The 14,659-nt window shown below is 37.1% G+C and overlaps 1 protein-coding gene across 9 annotated transcripts in view; it reads left to right on the top strand.

Moving 5' to 3' along the window:
- The window catches only part of ARHGAP32 (Rho GTPase activating protein 32), a 308,498-nt gene that overhangs the window by 199,125 nt on the left and 94,714 nt on the right, over positions 1-14,659 (top strand). For all 9 annotated transcript variants that reach the window (XM_050755922.1, XM_050755919.1, XM_050755917.1 and 6 more), the window contains 4 exons: positions 2,889-3,026; positions 4,949-5,041; positions 5,856-5,978; positions 7,523-7,600. In XM_050755922.1, the coding sequence (XP_050611879.1) occupies positions 2,889-3,026; positions 4,949-5,041; positions 5,856-5,978; positions 7,523-7,600 (432 nt within the window). The remainder of the gene's footprint in view (positions 1-2,888; positions 3,027-4,948; positions 5,042-5,855; positions 5,979-7,522; positions 7,601-14,659) is intronic.

Genomic DNA, 14,659 nt, shown 5'->3' with positions numbered 1-14,659 from the left:
TCTTGTGAAATGGAGCAGAAAAACAAAACGTAAATGAATGATCACCAGGGCATGCTGAATTATTCAACATGATAATGTTAAATTTGAGATTTTATTCTCCAAAGCTAAAGCTGATGGTTCAGCCAATATGGAAAACAGTCTTTGATCTCTAAAGATATATTGACTTGTAGCTGAGTGAAACCTCGATGTGCTGAAAAGTAATTGTTAAGAATGTTCTTTTGTCTTTTGAGTTGTTGAGCACTGGTGACTGCTTGCTTGTTCTTCTAAATATCCTGAGAATTTGTTTGGAAACCTTGTTTTCTACTTTTGGTAGGTTCAGCCCAGAATAAGTTCTCCAAATTAATAAACAGTAGTAATAGCTAGCATGTATTGAGCTATTTCTATCTGCCTGCCACTAAGTACTTTACATTGATTTATTTGATTTAATTCTTAAATAACCAGGATTCACAATTGGGACATTGTGGTCCTAGAGCCAAGCTATTAGCTATGTATTTATTTCAGGAGTTGGTAAATCTAAATACATTAAGCATCTATACAGGTAATGTTAGTTAAGGAAAATGGCTGGGTGTGGTAATGGAATTGGCAAACTTGTGCTTGCTGTGCTATACCTAAATGTTTTCAAATACAGTTTTAAAAACACTGTAGGCCAAACCCAAATCAGAAGATATAATGGATAAATTTGAAATACTATGGGTGATGGCTGTAAGGCCTTCTTGTTCAGATGAAAATTTAAATTATTTTATTGGATATTTATTTTCATACTTGTTCTTTCACATATCTATGTGAAAATTTCAGCAAACTACCTAATCTGTGATTATATTCATAAAGAAGAAAATAAAGTTTTATGTTCCTTCTTTTTGATGAGGTACTGTAAATTGAGGGGACAGTCTCAGACTTGAATCCAGTGTTTTACAATACATGTCAATTATAAAGATTATTTTTCCAATATATTAATAAACAAAAATCTTCTAGAAGTCAACACATAAAAGTCATTGTAATAGAGAAAATGAACAGGATTTTGGTAGTAATAGGCAATTCATACAAAAAGAAATCTTAGTAACAAATGAAAAGATGCTATGCTTCACTCAAAATCAAGGGATTGTAAATTAAAAGAAGATACCATTTCATCTCTGTCTTTTTAGCATACTGTAAATTCTGATGATGCCAGGAATTGCAAGGATTTGGGGGCAGTGGGAACTCATATACTACTGTTGGGTGAATAAATTGGTGTTACCACTTTGGAAACCAGTTTGGCAAATTTGAAATAAAATGTTGCTTGTACATCATAACTTGGCGGTTCCCAGGAATGCTTTGGGTAGAAGGTAGTGATAGAACTGAGAAAATAAAGGAGTTTGCTTGAGCAAAGCATCAGAGAAACAGCTAACATGACAGGAAGAACAAACAGCACTTAAAGAATCATGAAGGCAAGGAAATGAACATTCAGCTCATGAATCGAATACGTGCAAATCATTCAATATAACTGGAAGCCAAGAAAGGGCATGGAGGAGTAGCCAGTGAGATCAGTCTGGAAATAGACAGGGCCCAGACGATAAAAGCTGGGATATGTGGGGATAGCTTGCGTTTAATCCTGTAGACCAGTGGCCCTCAATTCAGGCTGATCATCAGAACTAACTGGATCCCTTTCCAGACTTAGTGAATTAGCATCTCTTAGAATATGGATCTGGACACTGTTCTTCAAAAGTCTCAGTCACATTGCTTCTCTGCCTTTCAGCCAAGGTCAAGTGTAGAAGTCTCAGCCACATCTATTATTTCATTCTTAGAACGCTCTGAAAGAGGGAGCTGGTAATGGCTTTTTGTCTATGTCCATGGAGGATTACAGCCCAAAGTGGGATTATGCAAGTTTATCATGTTAGTTTTTGATATACTTGTGATTAGAAATCAGCACCCTCTCATGAGGTGATACCCTCTGTTTCCACTCCAGTTGTCTGGGGCAGATGGAGAAACTGGTTACTCTGAAGGCTTTTTCTTTCAGACCCTCCAGATTTTTATGAGCCGAAAGACTCTGCGTAAAATTAGATTAAATTGCAAAACTACATGCTATACAGTTGGGATGTGCTCATCATTACTCACCACAGGAGCTTTTGAAGGACTTGCTGTTGCAGTGTGAGCTGATAAACTCTGTATTTTGTAGTTGGGTATGCAGGGGAGGAGTTCAAAGGCAAAGCATATTAGTAATCTTTCAGGTAAGAAATGATGATGGTCCTTACTGAAGCTTGGGCTATGGGACTGAACAAGAAGTGATAGATTCAAGAGAAGATTAGAAGATGGTATCTAATAAGTATCCTTTTGGAATGTGATTTTAAAAAATGAGCTTGTGAGATTGGGCAAAGAAGGGAAGAAGCCCTGAGAGGCAGGGAGAGCTGAGGTTTCTAGATGCTATGTGAATATCAAATGTTTATAGAGGAAGACTTCATTAGTTTTGATTTTTGAGTATATTTCCGATCTCAGTCACAGAAAATGTTGGTAGTAACAAATCAAAAACCTGATTTTATTTTTCTTTAATTTTGGTTAATATTCTCCTACCCAAAGTTATTTTATGTTTTTATTTTTCTTTTTGGTAGATTTAAGATCACATGTTATCTTAACCATTTAGCAGTTATTGTTCTGAAAGTGAGGCAGTGGATTTTGACCAGCAGTAGGAACAGGGTTGGTGGAGAGTTCTGTCTTATTTTCCATTATTGGCCTTTTAATGTAATATAACTCATTAGAGTGTTTCGCAGTTTTAGCTATTAACTATCAAGTTAATAGAAACTTCTCATTAGAAAATATAAAATCTCATGAATAAAATAACATTATAGAATAAGGCCTGATTCTTAAGTATTTCCCAATAGAGATGAATTATATGAGTTTCTTTTTTCTACCAATAGGGAAAAAGTTGGATCGTTAAAAGAAGTTATGAAGATTTTCGGGTACTTGATAAACATCTTCATCTATGTATTTATGACCGAAGGTTTTCCCAGCTCTCAGAGCTTCCCCGTTCTGACACCCTGAAGGACAGTCCAGAGGTAAGCATTTAGTACTTCAGTACATTTAGTACAGAGGTAATCACTGTATTTGAGTTTGCAGAAATTTTTGTCTGTATACTAAACAAAAGCTTATATTGAACACTCAGGATGACTCCTGGGACTACTTGCCTGTTTCATAACTGAAAAGTTAGTAATGTTAAATATAATGTTTAGAATTATGTTAAATAATAATGTTTAGAATAAGAGAAGGTTCAGTGCATAATTTTATAAGGGAAAACAACTCATAATATATAAACAAGCAATATATATGAGCAAATCATTCTCCAGAGAGCACATAAAAATGGAAGCAAAAATATGGAAAACGTTGCCTTTCATGATCAAAGAAATCCGTATTAAAACAGTGTTGTTTGAGTAGTTTATGACAGCATGCTGGGTATATGCACCTACTTTCACCCCTGCAAAAAATGTCTAGTAAAAACATAAAAGATTTCTAAACAGAGGTTCTTTATAGCATCATTAAACCAAAAGTACCATCAGGGAATCAAAAATTGTGAGGAATCTTTAAAAGCAGATGGGATAAGGTTTATGGGGAAGAGTAAATATAGCCTAAACATGTAAGTGCAGCATGACTGCAAAGCATAAGGAGACTAGAAAGTTTACACATAGAAACTGAAGAAATAAAATAACCGAGAGGTACAAACAAGGCTTTTCGAAGGATGATTACTATCCTCTGAGAGAAAATGAAGCTGTCACATCCATGAAATGGATTTAAATAAATAAAATCAGAGATGTAGTAAACGAATATAGGATCATTTACATTAATTTTAATAAGAGCAGACCTGAATGACTGAACTCCATGCAGAATGTACCCAGCTGAAGAGAAAGTCAGGGAGTTGAGTGATCAAACCAAGTCATTTATAATAAGAATACAACCCCTGGAAGGGACAGAAAGTTAACAAGTTGTGAGAGAACAGTTGGGAGTCATGGAGAATAGGTCCAGAGAGGTTTCTGCTGATGGGAGTTATAGGAGGAGAGAGTGGATGCAAGGAAATAATTAAAAATTGGTGTAAAGCACTCCCCCCACCAGATCTAAATAAAGCAATGTTCTGAGATTTAGTGGGTTCATTAAGTGTTAAAATATAACGGACACTGCAGCAGGGTCTCAGGAGTGTCTTAAAACACGGATCTCTTTGTACCATAGAAAGTCTAAAAGTCCCTTTATCTGCATTTCTCATTTCTGCTTCATTTCATTTTTTTACTATTGCATTTTTTTCTCTCAGATTATCCTAAAACATGGCCACCACCAAGAGGTCCCAGGTTTTTATCCCCTTTTAAGGGAGCAGCCAGACTGAGCTAGAATCTGTGTCCTAATTCCTGGATTAACTCTTGATTGGTCCAGCTAATATTGGGGCATATTCCTGGACCAGTCAGCTGAACCGTGGTGTAGGATCACGTATGAACATGGCTGCTCCGGCCACAGCCACGTGCATGGAAGATGACAGTGGGTCTTGGGCAAAAGTGTTTCTAAGGAGTAGGGGAAAACTGTAGGATCACATATGAACGTGGCTGCTCCTGCCACAGCCACATGCATGGAAGATGACAGTGGGTCTTGGGGAAAAGGGTTTCCGAGTAGTAGGGGAAATCTAGGCAGAAAAGCCAAATATGGATCTGCTATAGTTATCTTTTTGCATATTCAGTACAGAAATAGAAAGTGATGAAATTAGAAACCATGGAGTAGTACGATCGCTGATAAGGGGCTAGAAGTTGAAGCTCTGCATGAGACGGGGCTGAGTTGCTATTAAGTGCCCATAGTGCTACTGGTAAGTTTCTGTGAAGAATCCTCTGTAACTATTAAAATGCCTAAAGATCTATAGATTTTTTTCTTCCAGAAACCATCAGTTTTCTCTGCCAGAGAGCATAGTATCTTTCCTCAGAGTTACACTGAATCTTTTTCTTTTCAGTCGGTCACTCAGATGCTTATGGCTTACCTGTCACGCCTTTCAGCTATCGCTGGCAACAAGATCAACTGTGGGCCCGCCCTTACCTGGATGGAGGTATTTCCTAATTCACTTTTCGTGAAAAATGTATATTTAAATTATCTACTTAAGAAATTTGATATTAACATAATTTTGATATCTATTGAGCTTCAGGAATCAAAGAAATGGAGTGTATTCTCATCGTCTGGGAGGATAGATATGTGATATAGGAAATATTTTTTCATCTCAAATCTTTCTTTGATAATCTTGGAAACTAATCTTAATATATTTTATGAATATCAATGATACCTGTTGTTTTGGTGTTTAATATACTAATGTATATATTCAGTACTTTTTTTTAGTTGACTTAGTAATTGAAAATGTTTTTCAGTTATTTATGAGCAAGGGACAACTTCCTAAAGGGTCCTCTTTAAGAGTAACTGTTGAGTGAAACGTTATTCAGTAAATAGATTACATATTTATTCTTAATTTGCATATGTAGAGTTATATTGTTTTCTCCTCCCACTGGAAAATGGGAATGCAAGATGGAAAGTGGAAAGAATATGGAACTATGGGCCAACCTGCATTGAGATCTTGGAAAAACTATTGAATCTCTTATAAATTACATAGCCTCTTTCATCTTTAGCATCCTCACCTTTAAATGATGATAAGTATTTTTTAGAGTTGTGAGGATTAAATTAAACCATATATGTTATAGGCACAGCACAATGACTAGCATATTTTAACTACCCAGTAAATGGTAGGATTTTTTTTTTTAAAGACTCTTTGGGTTATTGTATCTCTAAATTAAAATGAATTTCTCCTCTAGATAGTCAAAGAAGCATTTTCAGGTCCAGTGTCTTTATCTCAGAGTACATTTTCTTTGTGATAGATTGATAATAAGGGAAATCACCTTTTGGTTCATGAGGAGTCATCCATCAACACTCCTGCTGTTGGTGCTGCCCATGTTATCAAGAGGTACACCGCTCGAGCCCCTGACGAACTGACCTTAGAGGTAAATAGCTAAAGAGGTTGTTTGTTATTTGGTTCCTGCTACCTTTCTGGCCTCATCTTTGACTGTTCTTAACCATTTCCTTAATTTAAAAAAAATGAAAAGCACCAGGTTTTTCCATAGTCCTTTATCTTTCAGCCTGTAATATCTTCTATTTTTGTTTAAATGACAGTACTTATCCTTTAAAACTGAGGTTAAATGTCTCCTCTTTTGTCTAGGAAGTCATTCCTGATCTCCCTCCCCTCACTCCATGCAAACACATACCTCCCAAAAACCTGAATTGAATGTCATTCTGAACTGTGCTCATGGCTTATTGCTGACACATCACTTACTACATTTAATCATGATTGTTCTCTTTGTCTCAGTGAGCTTCTTGAAAGCAAGGTCTGTCTTTTTGTGTTTTTGTACCAAAAAACAATACCCAGTGGTACTTTTTTTTCCTATATTGTTGAAAGATTGAGTTAAAGAACAGATAAAAGGTGAAATGAACACACCTTGCTGTCAGATATAAAAGGAGGGGAATTAAATTTGTTCCTCTAAAAATATATATTGGCTAATGAGGAAAAAAATGCTGACAGTTAATTCAATTTAAGAAATAACAATATAACTTTTTACTGCATAGAATCTGAACTGTTTTCAAACTTTTAAGTTCTGCACAGAAAGAAATGTAGGTCTTGGAATGATGATGTCAGCATATATGGCTTTACGAAATGGCTTATACATGATTTGAAAGATCAGTTGTGAATATACAAAAGAAAAATTCCTAAAGCTCTATAGTATATGTTAGTAACATTGCTCTGAAGTTCTTAACTATGTTTTATCATAGATATCAGCATTTCTTTTGATTGAAGAATATAACTTCTGTTGAATATATTATTAAAAACTATTGTAATTTTTATATTTATGATTTTATATGAGTTTATATAAACTCACTAGTTTTTCTTTTACAGTGAAGAAAGTTAGCTCTTTAGTGGATATAATTATATTTTACTATCTATTGAAAGAAGTGTAGTTGTCATCAAATTTTATACTTACTAAGCATAACCCATCTTAGGCCCTTTTCTATATGATTAAATAAGATATGTCAAGAACTCAGTACAGTGCCTGGCACAGGGTAAGCACCCACTAAATGTAATATTAAGGGAATCTGTTATTGTTTCTAAGCATGAATATTTAAAATTATCTTTTATAAGTGAATCTGATCACTCTCAGTGACAGCAGTAACAATATTTTAACAGAAGTGATGATAATGGTGTGATGCCTAACATTTAAAAATCTTATGCTATTAATCTGGCTTTCTGAAGTTACTGCACATGTGTTAGTTGAATCACAGTCTTTGTGTTGCTTAACTTTTTGTAGACCTCTCTGTCACAAATCATAATATAATTAAATTGTTTTTAAAAGGAAGTAGTACTTTTTTTGGAAATTACTGGCTAGAGCATGAATAGTAATTTACCTTTTCATACAGTTCAGATTTAAATTCTAGGTATAACAATTGGTTTAAATTTTAACTAAAACCTTTTTGCTTAAAATTTTGATTCTCCTAGGTGGGAGACATTGTTTCCGTTATTGACATGCCTCCGAAAGTGTTAAGCACATGGTGGAGAGGCAAGCATGGATTCCAGGTAGGCAACAACAAATTAGGTGTGGGAAAATTCAAAGAAAAGTTTTCTTTATGTTTCAGTAATACTTTTGTTTACATGTACTTGTAATGGACTTTGTCATCAGAAATTTTATCTGCAACGATAGAAACTGCAGATGGTAATGATAATAGATTTAGATTTCCTTTTCTAATTACTATTTTGGTTGTTTCTTATCTCCTTCATCTTTAAATGGTGGTGTAGCCAAAATATGAATAGAGTCTCAGACCTGATGGCCACTTTTCGGTTACAAGGCCTGGGGAGTGACCTTGCTTTTAATACAGGTTTTTAATCATGATTCATATATATTTCCTTTCTGGAATTAAGTCAGTTTCATTAATATTTTTCTATAAAAAGGCATTGTAACTGTTTTGTAAACTTACTTTTAATTACAGAACAACAACAGAATCTAAAGCAATCTCATTTCTTTTTCTATATTCAGTAGTCCCTTATCTACGGCTTCCCTTTCCATGGTTTCAGTTACCTGAGGTTAACCAAGGTTCGAAAACATTAAATGGTAATTCCAAAAATAAATCATCGGTTTTAAACTGCATGCTGTTGTGAGTAGTGTGATAAAATCTCTCCCTGTCCCACCCAGGACGTGAATCATCCCTTTGTCCAGCATACCACACTGTAGATGCTACCTGCCCCATTGTCATTCCATAGCCCTCTCAGTTATCAGGTTGACTGTTGAGGTATTGAGGTGCTGTGTTCAAGTAACCCTTATTTGACTTAATTGTTTTACTCAATTATTGGTTACTGTAATGAACTCTTACTGTGCCTAATTTATAAATTAAACTTTATCACACATATGCATGTATAGGAAAAAGTATCCTAGGGTTTGGTACCATCTGTGATTTCAGGCATTCACTGAGTGGTCTTGGAACGTATTTCCTGCAGATAAGGAGGGACTACTTTGTGGCTAAACAGTTTGGGACCTGATAATGGCATCTGTTAGACTGACTTAGCAACTAATTTTTATGAGGAGTCTCTGAAAATGCCTTAAAGTTGTATCCTTAATATATAGCCTGTGGCTTTTTGTGATCTACTTACACAAGTGTTACTAAATACTACATAATAAAATGCTCATGCGATGTTGTTAGAAATTTGATAAGCATTGTATAAATACTTTGAGTTCTAACTACATATTAAATAAAAATGAATTATTAGCTTTACAATAAAATATATTGTATTAAAACATAGTAATACAATTTAAAACATTATAAAATGGTAGATAAGAGTGTGGGCTCTGGCTCCAGATTGTCTGGGTTTTAATCCTGTGTTATCTCGGGCAAATTATTTAATTCTCTGTGTCTCAGTTTCCTCATTTGTAAAATGGGGATTATGGGACTATTGTTTGCCTCACATGGTTATCTTGAAGATTAAATATGTGAGAATAAAAATAGAACGTACTTAGACCAGATCTGATGGATTTTTTTTTTTTTATCAATAAGTGTTGATTTTTAAATTTAAAGAATTCTGGTTTTTATTTTATAAGTTTAATTTTATCTATCGCTTTCCCTAGTATGAAAGCATCTATAGTAATTTAATTTGGTTGTTAAGACCAGAAAAACCCTGTCACATTACCCTACAGCTCTTCTTGTTTGTGCTTTTGGGATCCTCTTCCATCTGTGCTCTGATTTCTTAACAGTTATGAATAATAAGTGCTTTTGATTAAATATAAAACTAAATAGAAGACTACAGTTATCTTTTTCCTATTAAGGGGTCAGTTCTTCATGTTAGTGGAAATGAACAATAGACTTAAGGGTCTCAAAGATGATCAAAAGATTAATTTGGCTTTAAAATAATAGTTATGTTGTGGTCTTGATGTTACTAATAACTTTCTTATGTCTATATCTATCTCTCTCTCTCACCTTAGGGAAGTCATTTGCTTTGTTTGGACTTCAGTTTCTTCTTAAAATCAGAGGGTTTCATTTACAATCTCTCTATTCCTTCTCAACATTTAAATTCTATGATTGTCTTCTCTTTGTTTGTGTAACAAGTATTTATTGAGTACTGATTCTCTGCTACGTGTATAGCTTTATACTCCAAAGTGTTGTTGAGACTCACACAGTTAGTTTATTGCCTAAACAAACTAATTCTTTTTCAAAGTGAGTATAAATTAACTACTCTAAAACTAGTTAAAAATTAGTTTATTGCCAAAACAAATTATTGAAAACAAAAATGAAATTTCTAACTTCAAAGACTGATTTGTAACTGATAATGAAAAATCTTTCCTATAGGAATGCTATTTTTCATCTTGATTGGTCTTAGAAAGGCAATCGCATCTCCATGGATCATGTTGGAGTGTACCTGTGAGAAGAGGCATTGATGTGGGGGGTGCCCGTGTAGCCAGGAGCAAGTCTTTAAATGTTACTGTCAAACTTTTTTTAAAAAGAAATTCAGGCTGGGGGCAGTGGCTCACACTTGTAATCCCAGCACTTTGGGAGGCCAAGGTGGGTAGATCACAAGGTCAGGAGTTCAAGACAAGCCTGGCCAACATGATGAAACCCTGTCTCTACTAAAAATACAGAAATTAGCTGGGCTTGGTGGTGCATGTCTGTAATCCCAGCTACTCGGGAGGCTGAGGCAGGAGAATCTCTTAGAACCTGGGAGGTGGAGATTACAGTGGGCCAAGATTGCGCCACTACACTCCAGCCTGGGTGACAGAGCAAGACTCCGTCTCAAAAAAAAAGGAAATCAGTATTTTAAGGCAGGAATCCACAGTTCAGCATTCCTTGCTGTTTCTGCACAATTAGTCCGTTTCTAAGAGCACTCATGGTTAATTGCAGGGACAGGTGTGAAAGGGGAGACATGCTGAGCCTCTGTTACCTGCAAAGTATAGCTCAGTACTTTACATGCAGTGTTTTCTTTAATTTCACAAAGCTTCTAGGTAGTTACTCTCCTCCCGTTTTATGGGGAGAAAACAGTGTTCGAGATGTTTAATAAGTAGTCAGGATGCTAAGTCAGTAAGTGAAGGGAGTAAGGACTCAGATCTAAGTCTGCTCCATCTCATTGCCTGAAGAGCACTAAGCATGATTTCTGCATTCACTCTCAGATTATTAACGTTCTTCCCATCAGTTTTCTACCGTATAAAAAGGAACATCTTTCCTGCTCAACCAGCGAGCAGTATATGTAAAGATTAGCCAACTACGGACTGCAAAGCATGTATGATTACTGGTGGAAACATTGCTATTACTGCGGGTTATGTTTTTATGTGATAATTAATCAATTGTATGCTGGGGGAAAGCTCTTCAGACTGTTCACGACGTCCCCTACCTTTGTTAGGTATTTTTAAATTGTAAGCGTGTGCCCCTCCTGGGAGATACTCTGTTGAGAGAGGAAGACAATCATGGTAACTGTAAATCAGACATATTTCCACATCCTGATTTTCAAGTTTAACTGAAATAATAGCTTAGTTCGGTGGTTTTTATACTTTTTATTTTAATCCAGTAGAATTATTAATCAAATAGAATCGTGCGCGGAACCTCAATGTGAGAAAAGGTAACCATGGAGCTACCCTGATTGGTTCAAGTCAGAAACGCTGGGCCTTATCCCCATGCAGCCTGCCTGACTGGCCTCCTTCAGGCCTTCTGCAGCAGCCCGAGGGGCCTCAGTAGGGGTGAAAACCATGAGTTTAGCTTACTAGCGGACCTCACTCTGTGTAGTAGATATATCAAAAGCTGTTTTAAAATTTTAATTTTAAAAAGCCAGCCAACAGTCTAAAGTTTATTAGAGAAACATGTTCTTTATAAGGAGATTTTTTTGTGACGCCTTTTAGAAGGATAGTATCTGGAGTTTTTAAATTTCTCTAATGTAAATTTTGTCTGAATTCTTGGTACTTTCATATATTCTGATGTGGCTGGGGGATATAATTTCAGAAGGCAAATAATCATATATATGTGGTTGTATATGATATATATATATATAGTGTTATGTGTGTGTGTGTGAATTTTTTTTTCTGTTATTGGGCATAACAGGTGACCCACTGATACTTTTGTCAGTGGGAGCTGTTTCTAGGGTTTGTTCATTCCTTAATTGGTCTGTTAGGTACTGTGTTCATTTGCTAGGACTACCATAATAAAATACCACAGACTGGGTGACTTAAATATTGATAGCAAATATATTTTCCTACAGTTCTGGAAGCTAGAAGTTAAGGTACCAGAAGGTTTATTTTTTTTCAAAAGGCTTCTCTCCTTGGCTCGCAGATGGTCACTTTCTTGGTGTGTCCTCACATGGCCTTTCCTCTCTGTGTTTGTCTGTGTCCTAATCTCCTCTTCTTGTAAGGACATCAGTCAGATTAGATTAGGGGCCACCTCATTTAACCTAATTACCTCTTTAAAAGTTCCCATCTCTAAATATGCAGTTGATCCTTGAACAACATGTGTTTGACCTTTGTGGGTCCACTTATACACGCATTTTTTTTTTTTAACCAAACACTATTGAAAATACAGTATTTGTGGGATGCAAAACTCTCATATTCGGAGGGCAGGCTTTTGGAATATGACGTGGGATTTGAGTTTGTGTGGATTTGGCTATATGAGGGGGTTCTGGAACCAGTCCCCCCCAGGTATGCTGAGGGATGACTGTAGTCACATCCTGAGTTCCTGGGGGTTAGGAATTCAACGTTATGAATTTTGGGGGAGAGGGGCACAATTTTTAGCCCATAATAGATGTCAACCAGTCCTGAATGGAGAAGTCGGTTGGGCCACCTTTAGGGCTGGCCTGAAGGCACCTCAGGGACTCTCTTACATAGACTTGGTGGAGAACAGGTCCCTACCTGAGCCAGGCTGGTTCCAGGCTCAGGGCAGGCAGGACATGGAGGACTAGCAGACCTCAATACTCTCCTTGGGGTCTCTCTGATGAGTAGGGAGTTCAGGGCTCACCAGAACTCCCTGGAAGGTGCAGGAGGGCTTCCTGGAGGAGGTTACACTGGAGCACAGTGTTGCATGTGTCTTCTTCTGAGAGGATGTCCGCATGACCCACTGATGCTTCTGTTAGCAGGAGCAGGTGCACAGGCCAGGCGGGGAACAGCATGCACCTCGGTCAGCCAGCTCGCCTGGCTCTGGTTACATGTGAACCTTGTAAACTGGGCTCTGGCTGCAGAACACAAAGGTTGTGTGTCACAGAGGTGGGCAGTGTCTTCCCTAGCAGTGTAAAGGAGACAAGGGCCTCGTCTTGGTGTTGGCTGTCACCAGTGGTGTTCCTAGGGATTGAGATGATTTAGTGCAGGACTCTCTCAGGAGAGAAAGGGAAGAGGAGCAAGGATGCGGACTACTGCTTCCTACGATGGAGGCCGAGTGAGCTGAGGTGTCACCTGCTTGAGCGCTGCTGCAAAGCTTTCTGAAGCTCTTTGTTGATACCCAGGCCCGGTGTGTCTGCACTTGCAGCTCTGCTCAGCTCAGTGTGTTCATGGCATGTTATCTGGACTCCACTTTTCTTTTGTCAAGGTCACGTTGTGTGTGTGTGTTCTCCTTTCTGGCCGGCTGTCAGGGCATGACAAGGCACAAGTCACTGTGCAGAGATCCTTCCTTAATATTGCTGTGATCTGGTGCTATATAGTTGCTGTACTGTGATTTTAATATTTAAAAAATAGAGCTCGGTGTGGTTCCTTATACCTGTAATCCTAGCACTTTGGGAGGCCAAAGTGGGAAGATCGTTTGAGCCCAGGAATTTGAGACCAGCCTGGCCAACATGGTGAAACCTCATCTCTACTAAACTTATGAAACTTACCTGGGCACAGTGATGCATGTCTGTAGTCTAAGCTGCTTGGGAGGCTGAGGCAGGAGGACCCCACCCGAGCCTGGCAGGTGGAGGTTGCAGTGAGCCAAGAGCCAGACCTTGTCAAAAATAAAAATAATAATCAATAGACTTGATTTTTGTATAGTTACAGATTTGCAGAATAATTGAGCAGATAGTTCAGAGTTTCATGTAATACCCCTGCCCTCTTCCCTCCCCATACCTTCCCCTGTTATTCACATTTGCTTTACGGTACATTGAATAGAATCAGCAAAATGCTGATCTTTACCAACCATCAGCTGATTAGCTGAGTTTACCTACAGCACTGACTTAAGCAGTGTTTCTAGAAGACTGGTCTTAAGGAGCACCAGGGCCAGAATCACACAGATAAAAATACAGTCTCAAATCATACCTTGCAACTGTTGAAACAGTTCTGGGGCTTGCTTTTTGTTACAATTAACGACCCAATATTGAAAACTATTATTAACTAAAGTCCATTGTTTATATTAGACTTCACTTCTTGGTGTGCCTTCTCTGGGTTTTGACAAATACATAATAGCATGTGTCTACCATTATAGTTTCACGCTGAATAGTTTTTTTGGCCTAAAAATCTCCTGTGCTTCTCCTATTTATCCTTTCCTGCTGAACCCTTCACAGCCTGTGATCTTTCACTGTCATGTCTTTTCCAAAATATCTCTATTGTTAGAATCATATAGTATGTAGCCTTTTCAGACTGGCTTCTTTTACTTAGTAATACGCATCTAAGGTTCCTCTGTGTCTTTCTCTGGCTTGATAGCTTCTTTTTTAATCACTATCTAATATTCAGTGTCATGGATGTGCCACAGTTTGTTTATATATTCAAGTATTGAAGGACCTCTTGGTTGCTTTCATGTTTTTAGCAGTTATGAATGAAACTGCTATAAACATCTGTGTGCAGGTTTTTGTGTGGAACGTAAGTTTTCAAGTCTTTTGAGTAAATGCCAAGGAATATCATTGCTGGATCATATGGTAAGAGTATGTTGAATTTGGTGAGAAGCCACAACACTGTCTGCCAAAGTGCCTGTATCATTTTGCATTCTTACCAGCAGTGAATGAGAGTTTCTGCTGTTCCACGTCCTCACCAGCATTTAATAATTACCAGTTTAAAAAAATAGCCATTCTAATAGGTCCAACAAATAAAGTTAGTTTGAGGAATAGTGTTTACCAAATGTATTGAAGGGTGCTCTTCTGCTCTCTTCATTTTGTTACCAGTATTTCTTTTTATTCTCCCTTTGCCACTGACTCTTAAACTTGAATGTTTAAAGG

This window comes from Macaca thibetana, chromosome 14 (genome assembly GCF_024542745.1).
Source record: "Macaca thibetana thibetana isolate TM-01 chromosome 14, ASM2454274v1, whole genome shotgun sequence".
Classification (NCBI taxonomy): domain Eukaryota; kingdom Metazoa; phylum Chordata; class Mammalia; order Primates; family Cercopithecidae; genus Macaca; species Macaca thibetana.
This window is presented reverse-complemented; position numbering and strand designations above follow the sequence as displayed.